We start from the raw sequence: 22,489 nt of genomic DNA, 5'->3' as shown, positions 1-22,489 counted from the left end.
CTAACATTTTTATTTTATTTTATAGCGCAGGCAGCGAACGCATTTACATTGTAATAGGTCTTGCATTTGCGAGAGTTTAAGCTATTGGCATTGTAAATGACAATGCCTTTTATTTATCTGTTTTAAAAACAACACATGAATAAAATACATTGTCATTTGCAATGCCAATAGCTCAAACTCTTGTAAATGTGAGACGTATTGCATTGCAAATGCTTGTTTTAATTTGCAACTTTCACATGTACGTTTTAGTTCACGTGTAATTCCAACAACCAATGCCCAAGCACTTATTTATAACCTAGAGCTACCTTTTCACGCATCCTTTCAATGAGCAACAGTATAAATCCCCATGTGTGAATCAGCTACAAACAAGGATGTGGCCTAACGGCTAAAGCAGTCGACTTCCAAGCTGGGGAACCGCGTTCGAGTCTCGGCAGGGTTCAACATCCCGTGATTCTGGGCAAATCACTTAGGGGCAAATCAGCAACAACCGGCGATAATTATCGCTCAGCGCTCTTAGCGTGAGGATAATTATTGCCGGGTAACGTGGATTTTTATCACTGAGATAGCATGCTATTAGCAACGCTTATCTCCTCAGCGATAAAAATCCTCACGCTAACTGCCTAACGTGAGATTATCGCTGGAAACCCAGCGATAATCTCACGTAGTGTGGCTTTAGCTTGCTGATAGGGACTCACAAACTTAGCCATGATATCCACCTTCCATAGGATATCATGGCTAAGTCAGTCCTGAAGCAGGCGTAAGGAAAGTAGCGATAACAGGGGTTTTATCGCTACTTTTCCTGACTCTATGCTTTATAGCGTGGGGCTTGATGATAGGAGAAATGTCGCTTAGCGACATTTCTCCTGTCATGTTAGGTCAGGAACGCCCTCTTTGCATCTCATTAGAGATGCAAAGCTGGGCGTTAGGAATCCCGACGCTAAAGCAAGGTTTCACGCGTTAGCGTGGCCTTGCTAATTAGGTGATAAAATTATCGCCGCTTTTCGGCCAAAAACGGCCGCAAAAGCGGCAATAATTTTTTATCGCCAGCTTGTAAATATGCCCCTTAATCTCTCCTTGCCTAACAAATAAAAATGAATGTGTCCATCTGTAACGCAACTGGTGCTCATGTTAAGCGCTCTGATGCCTTCGGGTGTAGTTCGCCTATATAAAACTCCCCCCAAAAAAGAGATTATTATGCTAGGACCCTCTGTGAAGGACAGTGAGCAATGGTGCTGGACTTGGGCTGTTGGGAAGGTGCAGAATTCGCTCTGAGTTCTAGAAGAAAGGAATGGGGTGTTTGGGATGAATTCCTCAATATGACACAATATAATATAGGATTTCTGAGGCTCATTTTTCATATCGCCTTTGATAAATGTTGCTATAATTGCTATGCATTTGCTGTAAACAGGAAAGGGTCTGCGTACACCTGAGGGCAGGAGGAGGGGATTAGACTATATGACAGCTTAGTTTTCAAAGTATTCTGAAGTCAGCAAACTACCACTACTCAGAGGCGCAACTAGAGCCAAATTTCGGGGGGGGGGGGGGGGGATAAGAAAAAATTTCGGGGGGGGCTGAATCTTTAAGCAATAGGCAGAGTGGAGCTGCAGGGGCTCTTAGAAGAGGTGAAACAGCAGCAAGGCTTCATTAACACGCAAATGGTCTTTTAAAGACCTGTGAAGTGCTCGGGTGTCTCATCCCGGCTGCCACACACGACGGTGGGGGGGAGGGGTGGGGGGGGGGGCTGAAGCCCTTTGAGTCCAATGGGTGTTGCGCGCTTGCCACTACTGCATGGGCAATAAACATGTCGTTGTAAGAGGCTAATACAAGTAAAATAGTCGTTTTGCAGTGTTTCGCATAACTCCAGTGTACGTTTAAAAATGCTTGACATCACTCCAGTGCAGAGGCGCAACTAGAGCCAAATTTCGGGGGGGGGGGGGGGCTGAGCAAAAAATTTTTGGGGGGCTGAACTTTAAGCAATAGGCAGAGTGGAGCTGCAGGGGCTCTTAGAAGGGGTGAAACAACAGCGAGGCCTCATTGACATGCAAATGGTCTTTTAAAGACCTGTGAAGTGTTCGGGTGCGGCTGCTTTTTTGCCCGGGAAGGTGTCTCATCCCGGTCTGCCGCACACGACGGGGGAGGGGGGGGGGGGGGGGAGGCTGAAGCCCTTTGAGTCCAATGGGTGTTGCGCGCCTGCTCCAGTGTACGTTTCAGTTGGCGCATGCATCAGCTGACTCCCATTTGTGGGCAGATTATGCGTCGCCCCACTGACGTTAATGCCGGCTCCAAACATCAGGCCTGTCGCAAGGACCTCACATTCGTCTCGGTCCGGCATATTTGCGGTTTATAAGACACTAAAAACCAACAGGATCTGCACAATGGCCCCTCAGTGCGTTCGGTGTTTTCTCAATTCGGTCTCAGTGCCTCGTAACTCTGCTGAACTCATGACGTCTCGGCACCCACAAGGCAAGCGCTCCGGCGGCGTACGTGCCAGGGCCTTCCACAGACTGTTTGACAAGGAGGCTCGCTTCACTGAAGTAATTAGAGTGCATCATGTGGTCTCATGTCCCGGAGGAAAGGATGTGGGGATGATGCCACCAGGGTTTCCAGGAAGGGCCTTGGCCCCGTATAATACGCCACTTGTAAACACACACAGACGTCTTTCTGTTCGTGTGTTGCAGTCTGTTGGAAACAGACCCATGCATCTAGGTCAGCGATCACTGGAGATCCGAGCAGTTTCCTATCTTTACATGGGTCCGAAATTTCCTTTGTCTTCCTGAGCTGGCCAGAGTCATTTCCCTCATATTCTGCTTATCACTGTGACTTTGCCTCAGCTGAAAGCAGGCGGTTTATAATGATTCTCAAAGTCCACCAAAGCAATGACACCCGAGTGGGTGCACATTTAGAAAATGCTCAGTACTCTCCTGTTTAAAGTTCAAACTTATTTTACAGCTAAGCGCAACAACGCAATGGCTTGGTAAATGGATGGATGATAGAACACCCCATTCATTTCCCACGCAAGCTTTTGCTCCGCAGTCACTACTCCGACTGCAATGTTACCATGCGTTCCTTTACCACGCAAGTCATTACAGCAACTTGCCTTAGGGGGGCGCTGGACTTTGGAATAGTATAAATTACTATTCCATCTCCAGTCAGTGATATCAGTAGGAAGGTGTTGGACTTAAAATCCAACACCACTCTGTTAGAAATGGGGGTCTCTAGTTGGCAATGGTTTGCACCGTTGTCAAAGTAGGGACCTTTCTTCCTAGTCACGGTAAGGGGGATACACTTCTAAAATAGCCCCTGCTCACCCCCTTGGTAGCTTAGCACGAGCAGTCAGGCTTATCTCAGCTGCAGTGTGTAAAGCATTTGTGCACACATGCACACATACAGTAATACAGGGAAAACACTACAAATGAACACCACACCAGTATAGAAAAATAAGTAATCTTTATCTTGACCAAACAAGACCAAAATGACAAAAATCCACAATACAGCGTTGGTTCTTGCAGCCACACAGCAGGGCCTGCGTCAGAATCGGTACGGTGATCTCGCCCTTCATAGATTGGTGCACAAAATGCGGCGTGCAGTGATTTCTCGAGCCGCGGGCAGTCGCTGCATCAGTTTCTTCGGCAATGAGTCGGAAACAGGTACGGATGCATCGCGCTTCTCTTGATTGCGTTGCTTTTCCAGCTCCCAAGAGCAGGAACAACCTCCAGAGGTCCGGAACAGCCGCAGGCACCACTTGGCAGGTCAGAACTCCCAGCAAGGAAGTTCAGGGGAACTAGGGGTTGAAGTCTTTGTATCCCTGAGACTTCAAAAACAGGAGGCAAGCTCTACTTCAAGCCCTTAGAGATCTTCCTCAAGCAGGGGACACAGCACACAGCAAAGTCCTTGTCTTTTCCACAGCAGAAACAGCAACTGCAGGCCAATCCCAGACAGCACACAGCAAAGGGGCAGTACTTCTCCCCAGATTCACCAGCTCTTCTCCTTGGCAAAGGTTCCTATTGATTCCCAGAAGTAATCTATGAAGTCTTTTCTATCCCTGAGACTTCCAACAGGAGGCAAGCTCTACTTCAAGCCCTTAGAGAAAACGCTAACAGCAGGTGATGAAAGCACAGTCTAGTCCTTTCCCTGCCTAAGACAGAAGCAACCACTGCAGGCCAACCCCAACAGATACAGCACAGGGGCAGTACTCCTCCTCCAGCTTTCCTGGTCCTTCTTCCTGGCAGGTTCCTTAGTTCAGAAGTAATCTAAAGTTCAGGGTTCTGAGCCCCACTTTTTATAGCACAAATTCCTTTGTTCTCTGGTGCCAGCGAAGCTCTTTGCCCAGCCCAAACCAGTTATGTCCTCTCTAGTGCAGCTGCCCGGTAGGAGGTGGAGACAGCAAGGGAAATCTCTTCCCACCACTCTAAGTACAGACCGGGCCTCTTCAGGTGCTAGTGAGAACTCCTCCCACTACTCTGAATGCACCCAGGTCTATTCAGACAAGCCCTGACTCAATCAAGAAAGGCAGGACACACATCAATCCCCCTGGTGGCTGTATTAGAGAATGCACCTCCCCAGCCCCTGTCACTCCAAAGCCAGACAGTCAATACACAAACCAGCAGAGGAACACAGGATGGCTAAGCAAGAAAATACTCACTTTCTAAAAGTGGTATTTTGAAACACACAATATAAAAATCATCTTTACTAAGTTCAGGCATACTAAACTTTATCTTGTCCCAATGCAAAGTTATATTTATAAGATGTTATAAATAAACTCCCATTCTATCCTATGGGACAGATAGCTTTTCAATAGTGAAAAACGAAATACACTGTATTTCACTATCAGGACATATCACACACACCAGTACATGTCCTAGCTTTCACATACACTGCAACTGCCCACAGGGGTACCTTCGGCCTACCTTAGGGGTATCTTACATATAAGAGAGAAGGGTAGGGCCTGGCAAGTGGGTGCACTTGCCAGGCCAACATGCACTTTAGCACTGATCAGCAGTGGTAAAGTGGCCAGAGTCCTAAAACCAACAAAAACAGGGGCCAAAACAGGGGGCCAAAAAGCAAAAAGTCTAGGGAAAAACCAGCTGGAAAAGCCAGGTCTAACACAACCCCTTTCCAGCCTAAAGCCAGGGTAGACTAATCAATCCCTTGATGGGCTTCCCTGCTTGAACCTAGACATGGTAAACAACAGCGGGGGCATGCCAGCTTCTACCCCTTTCTGCACCCAGTTGGATCCCTCTGTTCATACTCTCAGGGCCCACTAAGCTAACCCATAGGGAACCCTTCTCCTCACCTGTGGACACCATCTGTGCAGCACCTAACTTTAGCTTGCTTATAGGTGTGTCCCAGCAGACAGACACTACCCACATGGCCAACACAGTGGTGTGGCCCAGTCCACCCCTGGGGTGTGACTCCTGTCCCCACCCCACCAGGGGCCACTCGGTCCACAAGGACATCAAGCCACAGTGGCCACTGACAGTTGTCAGTGATGAGGCCCAGGCCTTATGCCTCTTAGGGCTCTCGAACCTCTGTGGCATCAGAAAGTGAGGGGCAGTAGCCCCAGGGGCCTGGCACCTTTTGTCCACTCTCCGTCCTGTCAAGGTCAGGAATGACATCCTGACACCAACTCACCATTCCAGGGTCTGTACCTTGAGACGGGACAGGTGACTGGGGTGGGCTCTCCCACACCCTGTCCTCTCCCTTGGGGCTCTGCACCCTCCCACCTGGAGCAGTACCCCCTTCCAGAATTGTCAGGATACCTGTGGCAGGTGTCCTGCACAATTTGCCCACCAGTTCAGGGGTTCTATCCTGCAACTGGGATCCCAGCCTAGGGTCTGTACCCTTAGACTGGCAGGGGTCAGGGGTGAGGCTGCCCTCTCCCCGCCCCTCCCTACTGGGACCCTGTACCCTCCCACTTGGAGTGGTGCCCCCAGAAGACAAACCAGTAGGGGCACTGTTAGCAGTCACCCCTTCCTCCAGGTCAGGGGGACACCCTGAACCTGACCCTCCAACCCTGATTCTGTACCCTTAGGCTGAACATGTGCCTGGCACCCCAGGACTTCTGAGGGAGTACACCCACCTCCCAAAGGAAACACACTCCTCTTGAGTTGTGTAAGAGTCTGCTTGGTGCAGGTCTCCAGCTTCCTGTCCACCTGACAGGTATTAAGACCCCCAGTCCAGAAGTGACCTCACCAGGGTCAGTCCTGGTGTGCTCTGACCTCAGAGCTGGCAAAACCTGACCCACTGGTCCTTCGACTGGGGACTGCATCCTCCTCTCACCGGACTCATGCCCTCTCCCAACTGGAGGGGTGCTGCCAGACAACAAAGCTGGTGGAATGCTAGTGACAGCAGTCTCCCCCAGCTCAACATACTCCTTGGGATCCCACTCAGGAGATGGCCTTCCGGTACAGACCCCCCCTTGGTGTTCCCTCATGGACCCAACCAGGCCTTGAGACTGGGTTTCGGGTACCTCAGGACACAGCCCCCTCCCACTCCTTCTCCTCTGATACAGGACATGGGAACCTATACACCTCCCATTACTCTGGGACCTATCTGGGCCACCACAAACCTTCCCCTGCCTCACTTGGTTGAGGAAAACCTGAGCCACCTCCTTAAGAATGCATCTTCAGACCCTCTGGAACCCACCAAAAGGTCTACCTCCAGTGTGAGCTTACTGGGGTCAGAGAACTCACACTCCACCAGGTGTTGGCATAGCTCTGGATTACAGGGACTTAAAATATGCTCTCCGCCAATTGAATCACACAACCCCACACATGTGTTAACCAAGCTACCCTCTGTCTCACCATCCAGTGCCTCACACAAGTACCCCACATCACTCTCCTGAGATTGGCAAAACAGTGTCTAACTGTCTCTGTCACTCAACCCACACTCTTCTGGGCGGTCTCCAAATTCACATGCACTGATCAGCAGCAGTAAAGTGCCTGGAGTCCTAAAACCAACAAAAACAGGGCCCAAAATAGGAGGCCCAAAAGCTAAAAGTCTGGGGAAAAACCCACTGAAAAAGTCAGGTCTAACACAGTCCTACAAATGGCCCCTTAAAGCAAGCTGTTGTAACGATTTGCGTGGTAAAGAAACACGTAGTAACGTCAGAGTCGAGGTAGTGACTCTGTGGTAAAGGCAGGTCATAGTTCTGCCTGTGGGGTAAAGGATGTTTACAAGGCAAAATAATTTCTACTATAGATGTAAAATCGTAGGCCCCGATTACAATGCCAATCGGACGAGCATCCGACTGGCAATGTTGAGGTAAAGGGACTGGCCGACAGGTAGTCAGCAGTCCCGATTGCCAAATTAAAAACATGCACAAGCACCAATGCCAAAAGGCATGTTTTTAAACATCTCTGCCACATGTGGCCTGGATGTTTGTGGGGGCACCTGTGGTCCCCCGCTGGCCTCATAGCGGAGGCCGCGGAGGGACGTGGTCCCTGCTATGGGCCCCAAAAGTCAGTTTCCTACAGCTTTTCAGTGGTGGTCGGAACGCCATTGAAAGGCCGTTGGAAAGGGTTATTGTAATCACTATATCGGTGCCTGCGCAGGCACTGCTCTCATTGTAGGGATTACATTCCGACTGCTGTGCCGATGGGCTCTTTGAGCCCGTCGGAACGGCAGTGGTCAGTCCCTCACCCATGCCGTCGGGCTGACCGCATTGGAATGCGGTAGTCTGACTGCTGTTTCAGATGACGGTGGGACCAACATCATAATGAACCCCTTACTTTAAAAGTATAGAAATGCATGACAATAAATATTTTGCTGTGGATATGATTTAAGAAAAGTTCCACAGGCCACCTAATGACCACTTCAGGAGGCTGTTAAATGTGTTCTTGAGCAATCCACCATAGGATTGGGAAATACATATGGAAACATTGTTGTACTTGAGCACTAACTTGTGTTAGAGTAATGCCCCAGTTTAGGTCCTGGAACTAATTTTGATATGATTTGACTTAGTACAATCCTTTCTGAAATGCATGTACACATAGAGACTGTTTTTATTGTGTCCTACATCTAAAATACATTTGTAAAAATAATTTACATTAATATTTAACCTGAAAATATATTGTAATTTTTTGGGAGTTAAATAAACTTTTTTACTTTTACCACAGTTGGGGTGGAGATCTCCCTATAATTAATCATATGGACAATTAAAAAAGTTTATTACCTTTATAATAAAATAAATTGTAAATTTTATGTTAAATATTAATGTCAAATAAATAAAATATTTATTTTAAAAGTAGAGCAAAATAAAACTGTGCTACACGCGGAACTATAAGCTTAATTTTGAATGTAATCTTTAATTCATTTAAATATATTAAATTAAATAAAACTGTTTTTCGGAAGTTAAACTAAAAGATAACTTCCCTACTAAAGTGGAAAAATATTTTTATTATGCATTAATAAATATTGAAAACTGATGTACAGAAGTAATTAAAAGTAATTTAATTATATTTTACTAACAAATTAATGACACATTAATTTTGGTTAAGATGTTTTATAATTAAATAGTAAATATGGTTTTTTACATTGAAATATATGCATTTACATTTTAACAATTTTAAATAATGCAATCTAGTTTAACATTATTTCCTAAGGGGTTTCTATTTTAAATGCCTACCCCTATTAAAATCCGTAGAACGGTGTTGCAGTATTAGTGGATGGCCATGTGTGGTGTTGGATTTACTACTGTTTCTTTTTGGCATTCATTCCAGACTGTGCGCGTTCTACTAAATAGGTTCCAAATAATACCCTTTCGTCCACAACCTTATCTGGAGAACCTACAGATTTCTTATGATACCACTTCCTTGACATGGTGTGCTGGGAACCCAATTAAGTTGTGACTCCCACCCTAAACCCTTCACCGGACTTAGCCAATTTACTTACCATTTTTCGTGCCGTGTTCTGCAGAAAGCCGGATGATGTACTCTCAGATATTGATACATCAAGGATTGATAACAGTTGCCACAATCCCTCTGTTGTTAACCAATTTTCTTGCCGTTCTCTGTTAGCAAGCTTGATGATGTACCCACAGAATAAATAAATCCTGGATTGTAGGACTGTTGCCACAATCTCCTTGGGTGCCTCCTACAAAATTCCGTCCCAATGATGACCCTTTTCTAATTAACTTTGCATTGTGGGTCGAAACATCAACAGCTTTTTACTGTGGATTGTGTTTTTAATTTGATTGTGGATTTCGACACTCATATCATGATGTTTGTAGATGACATCATGTTGTCCCTATCAGTCACATGTATATATTGTCATTGCATTTAGCACTTAGGGCCCGATTCACAGAACTAACTTAAGACAAAATACTAAACTTACTACCATTTTGATATTCACACAAGGCACTTACTCATTTTGGTATTCACAGAAAGCATTTACTCAATTCGGTATTCACAGAAGTTAGGAGTCCTAACTTTAGGACTCCTAAATGCCTTCTATGAATGCCGAAAGTCTTAAAGTTAGGATTTTTTTCAGTTTAGGAGTAGTAAAGTTTGGACTCCTAACTTTAGGACTCCTAAACTGAGAAAAATCCTAACTTTAAGACTTTCGGTATTCACAGAAGGCATTTAGGAGTCCTAAAGTTAGGACTTCTGTGAATACCGAAATGAGTAAGTGCCTTCTGTGAATACTAAAATGAGTAAGTGCCTTCTGTGAATACTAAAATGGTAGTAAGTTTAGGATTTTGTCTTAAGTTAGTTCTGTGAATCGGGCCCTTAGGCACTATATGTTCACTTTATTTACATGCACTGCGCCCTCCCCACATTGGAGCACTTCATTATTTTTCAGTTGTTTTTCTTTAATTGCTGGAATCTTAGTTCTTAATTGAGAACAGGATTTATGTTTAAATTAAAATAAAATGAACAAAACGCAGAACGAGCCTTACTTGTGAGAAAGGTTCTTGAAAACGTTTCCTAGGTGGAGATGTTCGATTCTACACTTTTGAGTAACTTTACACTTGGATTATGTGAATAGCCAAAAGTAGTAAAGTCACTAAAAGTGTAGGAGCAAATTACATGTACTCATATTTGTAGGTTGCCTTCGTGACTAGCCCCATAGCAGTTAAGATAGAAGAATTTACACTGCACCACAGCTTCTCATGTGTTAAATTGTGTTTAGGACTCCTCTATCTCAGATGGAGGTGCTCCAGACTGTAAATTTTAGGTTCTGCCCGCCCACAAGAATGTGTAAACTGCCTAGTTGTGAGAGATCTGTTGTGAACTCACAGTGGCCTTACAGTCCATCTATTACTTACCATTGGTTGGCTTTATTGTCACTCTCATTTGCTTGCTTCTTATTCGATGGCTTGCTGTCCTCTTCTTGTGGGAAGGCTCTCACGTGGAGCATATCCTTTTTAATGATCCTTATAACTGGCTGACTTGAATCCTTATAATGCTCACATTGAGGGAACTCAGTTTTTTTCCTTCAGCCCTTAGTGAGAGTGCATGTGTTTTCTTGTTGTCTCCCTTGTGTGCTGCTTTTCCCCAAATACCTCCATGCACTGTGTTGCTCCCCACCCTCCCAGTCATTATATAACATACAGTGATAGTGATATTTTTTCCGAGGCACAGTCATAAAAGCAGGCTATAAGGGTTCTTTTTGCTTTATCTCCTGTATTCCATATACTGCAAAAAGCACAAGCATTGGCACACGAAGCCTTTTAGGCACTGGAGGAAATGTCCTTCTCCTGCACTGAGTCAACTGATGTTTGCTACAGAAGGTGTACTTAGCGTGACACTTTTTCGTGGTGGCCCATAAATCTGCTCTCTGGCTACTACAGAAAACCAAATAACTTAATCCTGCAGAAAGTGAATTAGGCATTAGCAAGTGTTTCCCTTTAAATTTTGACACATTCCTAATCTTTTTTTAATTCTATACAGAGTTTCCTGAGTGAAAGCTATTTGAAAAATAAGTTATGCCATTTATAAAGATTGAAAATATTGAATTCAATGGACAGTTTGGAGATACCATTAAGTATGTGTTTGCTTTTCCTCCAGCATTTTCGTTTTTTTTCCTTTTTCATTTAAACATCGGCAAAGCCGCCAGCTCGGCATTCACATTATATAGGTGAGCTCTGTTAGCTTTGCCAATTGTAGTTGCAGGTAAGTTGTGAAGTGTTTGCTTCTGAAAGTGGCTGATGCTGTTTAGAATTTATGTAGATTTATGTTTGCACTATTAAGCAAATATGTGGATGTTCTCACAGGATATATTACTTTAGTACTTAAATGTAAGGTTATTACTTAGTTCTAGCATTTGACTCCAGGTTCTATCTTACTAACATTTGCATAAGAGCGCTACTAAGGAGTGTTAGGATTGGCAATACCCTTCTTTATATTGTACTTCCATTTTGGGCAAAGACACTCATCTCTGTAAATTCATCCAATTTGGCATCTCATTTATTCATGTAAGCTGGTGAAAGCATGTTAGCTGCTCTTTTGTTTACAGTCTAAGAACAAATAGATAGAGCCTGCTGCTGGTTCACATATGGGCGGTTGCCTAATTTGCCTGAAGAGTTGGCCAGGCCTATTCCTAAAAAACATTGTAGTCAATACTTCATGTAAGCCTTTTTTGGACATGTTAAGGCCAGATATGATACCACTAGTGTTCCGAGATGACTGCTGTTCAGACTATTGTTTGAGATGACTGAAGACAAATGAAGGGAAACGCTTTGGTCCATCTGTGTCACCAAAAATGTGTTCTAATATTCACATTGTGTCAAAACGTTGTTTGTCAAAGTTCTGCATCGTTAAGTTAGTGTCAACAAAGGGACATGGGAGACTGCCATTTCCAGTATGTCTCTCCTACTCTGCAGCTTGAAAGCATTGTAGCATAATGCCTCTCAAATCCCAAAGACCAATGCAATATTGGGTAAGAATTGGTGAAAGGAGCCTAATGAAGTCTAGAAGGTGGGTGACATTTACTTACACAACTTTCAAATGTTTGGCTGTGCCATGCATCAGCAAGGTAGCAGGCGGGTGCTTGGGCCCGGCCTGACTTATTCAAAGAATCCACCTACATTATGGCCACCACTCACAAATTCACATTGCCAGGGATAAAGCTGAACTTCAAATATGTTTAGGAATGCCCTTGCTGCTTCTGTCACAACTTTTTTTATTCAGTCCGGCCTGGGCTGTTACTGGAACATTGTTTCTTGTAATAGTAAGAAAACAGTCCTAAACAAGGAATGCCACATTCCGATAATTAGGAGCAATTTAATTAGAAGATGAAGGGTTTAAATTCACAGTGTTGTGTAGCTGAACATTTCTGTTAATTATTTTGTTCCTGGAAGAGAAATATATTAATTGCCGCATCAAATGTAACTGTAGATGCATTTAATCCAAAGAGCATCACCTTTCATAAGAGAAGTACATAACCCTAAGTAATGACAAGACTCAGATATATTCTACATTTCAAAATTACAGCTATCATAAATGTTTGACAAATAAGGCATCTGGTCGTTTCTGCAGACATTCTAAACAGCTTGCTGATATTTCAATCGATCACATTTAAATACTTCTGGGAAATTATTGCTATTGTATTAGTTGTTGATCCTTTGAGAGACTACCTTTGAAGTCAGGAATCCTAAGGACACCCGGAAGGAGAGATGTAGCTAACCAGGCTTCAGCAGTGTGCAGGCCAAAGGTGTGTCATACGAGGAGACACTGGTACCTGTTCTGTTATTGTTGTATTATACCAAATAATGACCTAAACGAATATTCTACAGTTTTATAAATTGAGGAGGTTGACAGCAATTTCTTAATGTCAATACATTTACTTTAAAATTTCATTGCCAACTGAGTTTAACACTATGTGCTTGGTGTAGCAATCATTTTGTAAAAATGTTCACAGACCCCCTCCCACGTTTTGGTCACTTATCCAGAAAATAAGCAAACTCAATAGTGTTGTAGTCAGGGCCGGACTGGCCGTAGTGGGCACCGGGTGTTTTCCCAGTGGGCCGGAAGGGTGAGGTGGGGGGCGGTTTTGGAGCGGTGGGGGCAGTGTTTGGTACAGGGGGCTGGTTTTGCAGCACTGCTGCAATATTGCCCCCCTGTATGAAAAGAAGCAGCAGAAGTTTCCCACCAGCACCCTCACACCCCTCCCCTTCTCGCAGTCGGTCCGACTCAATTGCCAGGGCTGCTTTGTGTTCCCAGTCCGGCCCTATCATAGCATATTTTAATTAATGAATTAATTATATAGTTCTAATGTCACTGAAGAGCCATTGCAAATTCAACCAAACAGGTAAAAACCCTTGGGGAAGGAGAAGGAGAGACAAAAGGAGCAGGGGGGGGGGGGGTTAGGGGGGGGAAGTCTTAATATGAATATAAAAAAAGATAGCATAAACGGGTCTCTTTAAAGAGTTGATGAAGCGTGGAGTTACATCGTCCAGCAGTGATACAATCTACTGAAAAGTAGGGTGTTCAGAGGTTTCTTGAGGCGTTTGAGGTCTGATGGGTGTCTCCAGTCTAACTGCAGGGTATTTCCACCTGTGGCTTCCTTTAACAGTGTCAAGATTATGACAAATAAAGCAAATTAGCCCTCCTAGATAGCAGTGATTTTTTTCAATAATTGATTTTGCTGAAATCGTAACAGGACACACAAACACAATTTGACAGAGTTTTGTATTCATTTTGTATTGCATTCTGTATCCCCTTTCTTATCTTCATTCTCTGTTTTGTTTGTTTTGGATTGCAAGAATAAGCAACTCATTTGCAGGTCAAATACAAGGCAATAGATATATTGCAGTACGTTTTTCTGCAGGTATTTTAAACGATTGTGAAATCTCCATGGCATTTGAATGAATGTCTTCTTCGGATTATTATCTCTTTCTGCTATACCCTTGTAGTGCAAAATAAGTTGTCTTTTGTTGCAAAAAAGCAAATAAATTAAATCAACCGAGATGTCTCGCATTTCCTTGTCCCTCGTCTGACGACAGCAGCAATAAATAACAGCCATTACGCTACAAAAAAAACACACACTACATTTGGATTCAGAAGCTCGTATTGGCGAGATATAGAATGATTGTGACAACCTAAAAATCCATGCTATATTTCCAATGCTGATGTATTGGAAAATAAAGTCACAAATAAAAGATGACAAAGGTGTCAAACCCAGGGATGTAAATGCCGTTGGAATGAAACTCAGATATTCCATATGGTTCTTGTCAACTAGCATTCTTTCCATTCTGTTCCTTTCACGTACAATAATTACATACATAGCAGTTCTTATACACTTTATAGTAACAACTTTATGTTCTTTTATCTCATATAGGGAAGCAATAAGTCGTTTGTGTGAAGTTGTCCCGGATGCAAGAGGAACGTTGAAAAAGAGGAGGGTAAGTATAGTACAAGCTATGATTTCTCTAGGTAACAACAACTGGCAAAACCAATAGGCCTGGCATTCTTGTGCTAACTCGTTCAAACCTAAGCATGTGCAAATGCGCCAAACTGTATGCTCTATCTCTTTTTCTGAGCCTTCTATGTCTGTGTCTTGTCTTTCATTCCCCAAGCTTCCAGTGCTTCTATATTTAGTTCCAGTCAGTGTAGATATGATCACGTATATCGTGATCAGATCTACACTGACGGGAGGCTATAGCCTAAAGCGAGCAATTGAAGGAAACCATAGAATGAAGTACTGGATTGCGAAAAATTGTGGGAACTGAATATCAAGAGTTTAGAATTAAGTTTGCTTGGAATCTTTTCTGCTGAGCCCTGTAGAAGCAAAACTATTTCGCGAAACACGTATTGGCTGTGTTGTAATATTACATGTTTATGAAGATGCTCATCGATGTATCTGTTGGACGGTAATACCTGTGTTCTTATCAACTGAAGATGAACTTTTCAAGTGTACAAAAGAAGGACGTGCCATAAAAATAAGGGTTTATATGGACATTGAATTTGTATTTTTTGTTTTTCTCAGTTCATGGTTTAATAAATAGTAGATATGGTGTTAGTGGTAACATCCCTAGCCATGGTTGAAGATTTAAGTGTCTTTACGGAGGGTACCAAGCAATGTGGTGAAGATATGGAGGTTGATATTGGAAGTTTACATCACAACCTTCCTATTTTCATACAAACCCATCCGTAGCGTCTGGTTATGGTAATGTCAAGTGTGCACTAACCTGAAAATCCAGAACCAACAGGAGCAATGCTATTCTCACAACTCCGTGAACCCAATGACAACCATGCAAATAAGACTATGCCAATCAGCAGTAGACCTGGGCAAAGGGAAATGGTCAAGAGAGTGAAACAAGACACTACATTTCTTCACTCTGCCTGTTCTTACTGCTGGGCTCAGCTTATACTGCAGAAAGGGTTATATAAAATAAGAAATAACTCTTTTAATGTTTCACCATTTAATTTCCTGTTGACTGCTCCTAGTATGACAGACGATATACCTTGTACCTTGTCTCTGTATTTCTGACTTTCTACAGGTGTTTCTGAATTCTCAGAGCTGAACTATATATGAAACCTCTATAATAGATGCAGAGACATGTCTGAACTGCAATGCACGTTTCTATATTAATAACTCCCTTGAGTGATTCACAAATTAAGTTTGTGCTTAAATGTAGCAAGTTGATCAGCAGCAACATAATGAATTCAAATTAGTTTGTACCTTTCTTCTCGAAAACAAGCAGTCACTTCCCCACCACTATCAATAACTTAATACAATTTATGAATCATAAGGAAATTTAAACAACATTCTCACAAACTGAGGATTCTTCTCGTATAAGATCAAAATGCAATTAGATCTCATAATCCTTGGAAAATAAATAATGTACAATACCAAAGTATGATTCCAAATACTATCCAGAATGTTTCTCTGTACCCAGGAAGTCTTTGATAACTCCAGGCATAGCACTTAGGGTTACAAACTGTGGCAGTTGCAGGAGAGTATCTTCGCAGTAAAAGAAAATATGTTTTCTTTAATGGTGCCCAGTCTCAGGGCCGTTATTAGGTGTTTTGCCGCACTATGCGAGAATTGAAAAATGCCGCCACCTCCCTTTTACTACCATCACTCTCTCCCCCTGTCATCAAGACTAGAGAGGCACACCCTCTACTGCCGAACCCTTCTATGTTACTCTCATTTACTATCAGGAAACACGATCACAACAGTCAGTCCTACAAATGACCTCAACGAAAGGCCCAGGCCAGACCGTTACGATAGCCATACACTTCACAGAACTATGTACACGGATGCCCAATAGAGCCTCGTGTTTAAATACCACCGAGGCGTCAAGTGCACCTCGTTTTCAAAACCATAAACAACAAAAATAGTAACTTGCATTGCTCACTCCCGCAGTACCTGTCCTCAGTACCCATCAGTGAACACAGTTTTCCATGCTCACTCGGACAGTACCTGTCCTCAGTACCCCTTGAAGAACACAGTTTTCAAAGTCAATGTCAGTACCTGTCTTCAATACCCGTCATGGAACACAGTTTTCAATGCTCACTCTGTCAGTGCCTGTCTTCAGCATCCCTCACTGAAAACGGTCGTCAATGCTCACTGTCAGTACCTGTCTTCAGTACCCCTCAGTGAACACAGTCGTCAATGCTCCCTCGGTAGGTACCTGTCTTCAGTACCCCTCAGTGAACACAGTCGTCAATGCTCCCTCGGTAGGTACCTGCTCTCAGTACCCCACAGTGAACACAGTCGTCATTGCTCCCATGGTAAGTACCTGTCTTTAGAATCCATCAGTGAACACAGTCGTCAATGCTCCCTCGGTAGGTACCTGTCTTCAGTACCCCTCAGTGAACACAGTCGTCAATGCTCCCTCGGTAGGTACCTGCTCTCAGTACCCCACAGTGAACACAGTCGTCTTTGCTCCCATGGTAGGTACCTGTCTTTAGAATCCATCAGTGAACACAGTTTTCCATGCTCACTCGGACAGTACCTGTCCTCAGTACCCCTTGAAGAACACAGTTTTCAAAGTCAATGTCAGTACCTGTCTTCAATACCCGTCATGGAACACAGTTTTCAATGCTCACTCTGTCAGTGCCTGTCTTCAGCATCCCTCACTGAAAACGGTCGTCAATGCTCACTGTCAGTACCTGTCTTCAGTACCCCTCAGTGAACACAGTCGTCAATGCTCCCTCGGTAGGTACCTGTCTTCAGTACCCCTCAGTGAACACAGTCGTCAATGCTCCCTCGGTAGGTACCTGCTCTCAGTACCCCACAGTGAACACAGTCGTCTTTGCTCCCATGGTAGGTACCTGTCTTTAGAATCCATCAGTGAACACAGTCTTCAATGCTCACTCGGTCAGTACCTGCCCTCAGTACCCCTTAGTGAACACAGTCTTCAGGGTCACTTGGTCAGTACCTGTCCTCTGTACCCCACACTCAACACGTCTTCAATGCTCAATTGGTCCATATCAGTCCTGAGAGACCCTCGGTGAGTACCAATTCTCAGTGCCAGTCCTTAATACCCCTCCCTCCCTATTGTGCGAGTCCTCAGTGCCCCTCGCTCAATGCCAGTCTCAGTTCCCCTCAGTACCAGACCTCAATGACTTTAACAAATACTAGTCCTCGGACCCCCTAACCCCTCCCCTCGTTAACAGTAGTCTTTAGTACTTCTTGTTCAGGGTCAGTCCTCTTTAAGCACCAGTCCTCAGTACTGCTCGCTCAGTAACAGTCCTCAGTTGCCCTGTGTGAGTACCAATCCTCAGTGCCCTTTGCTCAGTGCCAGTCCACATAATCCCTCTCCAGTGACAGTCCTCGGTGCCCCTCTGTTAGTAGCAGTACTCAGCGCCAGTCTTCGGTACACCTCGCTCAGTACCAGTCCTCAGTGCCCCTCTGTGAGCACCAATCCTCAAGACAGTCTGTGAGTACCAATCCTCGGTGCCAGTCCTCAGTCAGTGCCCTTCACTATCATTCAATCAGTGAAAGTCCTCAGTGCCTCTCCGTGGGTAGGACTAGCACCCCTCAAAACCTCTCGCTCAGTGACAGTCCTCAGTAGTGTCCTTGCTCTCGCGTCACCGATACCCCTTCCCTCTTGCATGGATCATTGAACTCTCTGTCCTCGTGCCCTTCTCATCCCACATGCCGATGCCGGCACTCCCACCTTAACCCGGCAGCTCTTGCTTCTCCCACGTCACCTCCCGCTTACCCTGGAGCACTCCCTGCTTCCTCCTTCTACCTTTCACTTCTTCTCCTGCGCTCCCTTCTTATCCCCGCAACCTCGGTGTTCGGCGCCTCTCTTCCAGGAGGCCTCCTTCTGGATCCCCTCTCTCCTCTGCAGGGCTCTCTGCACCAGTCACTGCCCCTCGTGCATAGCTTCCTCTGACCCTCACATGTCACCTCGTGCACCTCTCCTCCTGCGGGTCTTTCTCGTCACCCCTCGCATCTCCTTCTGCACGTTTCCCTCAGCTATTCTCACGCCTCAGTTTGTAGTTGTTGCTCTGCACCTCTCTCTCCCTTTGGTCCTCCTCTGGACCCCTCCTCTCTGAACAGCCCAGTCTTATCACCTCCTCTCCCGGGTCCTCTATCCTCATTAAACTCCACAGTGAATTGTTGCAGGACCGGTACGAGCAGTCTGGTGGAGATCAACAACGTGCAGTACTGAGCAGCGGGACAGAAAAATCATGCAGAGCATACAGGGCACGACGTAGGAAGCCGTTGTGCAGAAAAATCTGCAGGCCAGGCAAAAACGCATAACAAGGAATGACGGCACCATAGCCTGTCCCTGGGGATATGAATGGTGAAAACAAGAGCTGTTCGCTGCAGCTCACCCACTTCTTCATGGAAAAATTACAGACAAGACACTTCCAGGAAATCTATCCACACGTTGACCACACCTGGTGGCTGGTCTCTCAACCCCTTTTTGTGTTCCTTCTTACATAGCGTTAGTCTTTTCGGTGCCGTGAAAGGATGCTTCTCTAGGTCAGGCTTGTATCACCAGTACTTTTTTCGAGTTTATCAATTGAGCGTGCTAAAGCATACTTCCTCTTCTGCCACCTAGCTTTACTTTCGTAGGTTCAAATTTAAAAAAAGTTCCCCTTTTGCCGCCCTAGCCATATTGCCGCCCTAGGTGGCTGCCTAGTCTTGCCTAATGGTAGAAACGGCCCTGCCCAGTCCAGTCTCAGACTATTGCAATCGACATTGATAAGGTTCCTGGGTTCGCCTTCAGGCGTTGTAATATGTGGCATTTGAGTGTTGTTTTGGTTAGGCCAGGGGGAGTAGGGTCTCTGAACCATTGTTTCTTACACTCTGGAGTTTGATCTCATATGATGCTCTGTTTGCTTTTGGTTTGATGACCATGATAAGATAACATAAAAAATGTATGGGCTACTGATCTTGAAAAGTAGATTAAGCACGTGACTGCCAAAAAAATGTAGCACCACTCTGTACAGATAGGAAATGTGGTACTCAGATGTTCCATTAGATTTAAAAGATGCGCACTGTTATGACCTCATATTTGGTTCAAAGCACATCAATCTGCAACATCAGTATGGCTGTGGAAAATATTTAGGACTACAATCACTGTTGGCGCAAAATAAGCAGCATTGGGGTTTCACCTTTGTCAAAAAATACCATGAAAATGTAAAATCAAGCTTTGGTGCAACATCAGCAGTAGTGAAGAAACAATTTAGTAGTAAAATTACATCTTGGAACAAAATTGCATTTAGATTCAAAATTATAGAATTATGGAAATATTTAAATATTCCGTTATTGCAGTTCACTGTCAAAACACTAACACAAGAAGCACTCTATAGCAAGTGGACTAACACATCTAATAGTCAATAGCTACGGCTGAGATGAAAAGACCTCCTGGCCTGTATAATATATGAATGACACTTATTTCAAGCAATGGCTGAAATAGGCTGACCCAAACAAACCAATCACTCCAAGTGACTGACCCAAAATCAGTTTCAATGTATTTACATGGAGTTGATGACATGAGCGCTGGTAGATTTCTAAGCTATCTCTATTCAGACCTCAAAAACAATGATCAAAATGTATATTCTGTCAAATATTGTAAACTGTACATGATTATCCAACTTATAACACATACCCCATCTCTTTTCACAGCCTCCAGTCAAGTTTTTAAATTCTGTGCTTGGCAAGAGTAATCTACAGTTTTCGGGTGTGGACATAAAACTTACCGTCTCAACCAGCTGCTTGACTCTAATGAAGATGGAAACCCACCAGGTAAATTTTTTCATTACCTAAAACAATAAACGATGAGTATCAATTATCATGTCAATGTTTTAAATTCGATGGTTTCTAAATATAAACGCCTCCTTTTTCAAGGCCTCAAAGTTGCAAATGGCCTAGCGGTTACAGAGCCTGGTGGCTGGAAAAAGGGGCACATTATAAGTGTTTTCCGACACAGACCAACGCATGGTTAACAATGTTTATATAAAAATGTAACTGAGAAAATGCGACAATAAATGTGATTATTACAATGAAAAATGTTTGTTATAATGGTAACTAAGAGTTTTGGGCACAAATTACATTCTACAGATGTTGATATTTGAAATTGAACAATCAGTGAAAAACGATGTAGCATTATGTCATTCGTGTATTGTAGATTCTGTGGCGTGTTTTCATATTACTATATATATTTCATGTATTTTTAAGTTTCGTGTTGTCCGCAGTCCACATTAACTTCCACATTGCTTTTGTTTTTTACATGAATGTCATTGATTTTTGGTTGGTAGGAATCAGTGTCAATCAATCAGGGGGAATTGTAAGCACTCTACTCATCTGTGAGGGTCTCAAGGTGCTGAGGGGGGTCCACAGATCTGTTTAGCCCAAGAGCCAGGTCTTGAGGGTCTTCCTGATGTCTGCCGGTAGCTCGTTCCAGGTCTTGGCTGCAATGTGAGAGAAGTATCTTCCGTCTGCACTGGCTCTGTGGATGTGCGGGGTTTCGGCCAGTGCGAGGTTGGAAGATCGGAGGTTTCTTTTGGGTATGTGGAAGTTGATTCTGTCGTTGAGGTATTTGGGTCCGTTGTTGTGTAGACATTTGTAGGCGTTGGTGAGGATTTTCTCTACGGGGAGCCAGTGGAGACTTCGTAGGTGTTGACTGATGTGTTTGTGTCGGGGGACCCGAGGACGAGTCTGGCGGCGGTGTTCTGTATTGTCTGGAGTTTGCGGAGTAGTGACTTGTTGATGCCGGCGTAGAGTGCGTTTCCATAGTCCAGTCTGCTGGTGATGAGTGTGTGGGTGACAGTCTTCCTTGACTCGGGGGGTTCCACTTGAAGGTCTTGCGGATGAAGCAGAGGGTTTTGAAGCAGCTGGGGGTGACGGCGTTGACCTGTCAGTTCATGGTGAGTGATGAGTCGAGTACGATGCCGAGGTTCTTGGCGTGGTCAGTGGGGGTAGGTGGGCTTCCGAGGGTGGTCAGCCACCAGGTGCAGAAGGGCTGGTACCGAGGACGAGGACTTCTGTCTTCTCAACGTTGAGCTTCATGCAGCTGTTGGTCATCCAGACTGTGACGTCTTGCATTCCTTTCTGGATGCTGAGTTTGGCAGTGGCGGGGTCTTTGGTGAGGGAGAGGATGAGCTGGGTGTCGTCGGCATAGGATACGATGTTGAGGCTGTGTTGTCGGATGATGGCTGCGAGGGGGGCCATGTAGATGTTGAAGAGGGTGGGGCTCAGTGATGAACCCTGTGGGACTCCGCAGGTGATTTTCATGGGGTCAGAGAGGAAGGGTGGGTGTCTGATCCTTTGGCTTCTTCTGGTGAGGAATGATCGGATCCAGTCCAGTGTAAGGAAAAAGCTTTAATTTCCTGATACGTCCTTGAGCCCCAGGTGATAATGCACATTAATGGCACCTCGCTGTAAGTCAGGAACCTCAGCAGGCCCACCATTATACAAAGTTTAAATGGCTTAAGGCAGTAATATATTATTGCCCCCACACACTTTTCACAATGACAGGGGGTCTTCGGTAGCACCCACCTAACCTTAATATTTCAAAAGCCAAGGGTGGAGAGTTAGTTCATGCCCCCTCTACCTTGCCAAAAGGTAGACGTGTTATTTTATAGGCCGTGCCTGGTGATATTTTGCCCGCCGCAAAGCTGTGTCCAAGAAAGGGGTTTGCCAGGCTGCGCTGATTGTCAAAGGCCATGGGTGGTCATTGTTAGACCGCCTGACTTTCCAAAGATGGGGAGAGGTATTTCTTTCTCTCTTCCTTTTCCAATGGTGTGAGGATATTGGTTCTCCATATGTGAAAAACATAAATCCTGGCACCCAGAGCAGCTAATTACACCCAGTGCCCTGATTGCTCTGGCATGGCACCTCCCTCAGCCTGGCATGACACGAGGGAAAGCTGCACTGCTGCTCTCTTCACAGTTGTCAGCTGCCCAAGGCCGTCTTTACCCTCATTTTTGAGGATGCATGAGTAAGGGACAGCTGACAGCAGGTCTGGTCCATACGTTATCAGTGCCTAGAAAAAGTCAGCTGGCAGTGTGCGCAATTTTGGAGAAGCACTAAAGTAGGCCCCTATTTGGCTGCTTTGAAATTATCATGTGGTTTGCCA

General features: G+C 44.6%; 1 protein-coding gene across 1 annotated transcript in view; it reads left to right on the top strand.

Moving 5' to 3' along the window:
• Positions 1-22,489, top strand: part of SHC4 (SHC adaptor protein 4) — a 316,130-nt gene that overhangs the window by 158,595 nt on the left and 135,046 nt on the right. The window contains exons 3-4 of the mRNA XM_085644213.1: positions 14,281-14,344; positions 20,038-20,157. Of these exons, the coding sequence (XP_085500339.1) occupies positions 14,281-14,344; positions 20,038-20,157 (184 nt within the window). The remainder of the gene's footprint in view (positions 1-14,280; positions 14,345-20,037; positions 20,158-22,489) is intronic.

Source organism: Triturus cristatus, chromosome 3_1, assembly GCF_964204655.1.
Source record: "Triturus cristatus chromosome 3_1, aTriCri1.1, whole genome shotgun sequence".
NCBI lineage: Eukaryota > Metazoa > Chordata > Amphibia > Caudata > Salamandridae > Triturus > Triturus cristatus.
This window is presented reverse-complemented; position numbering and strand designations above follow the sequence as displayed.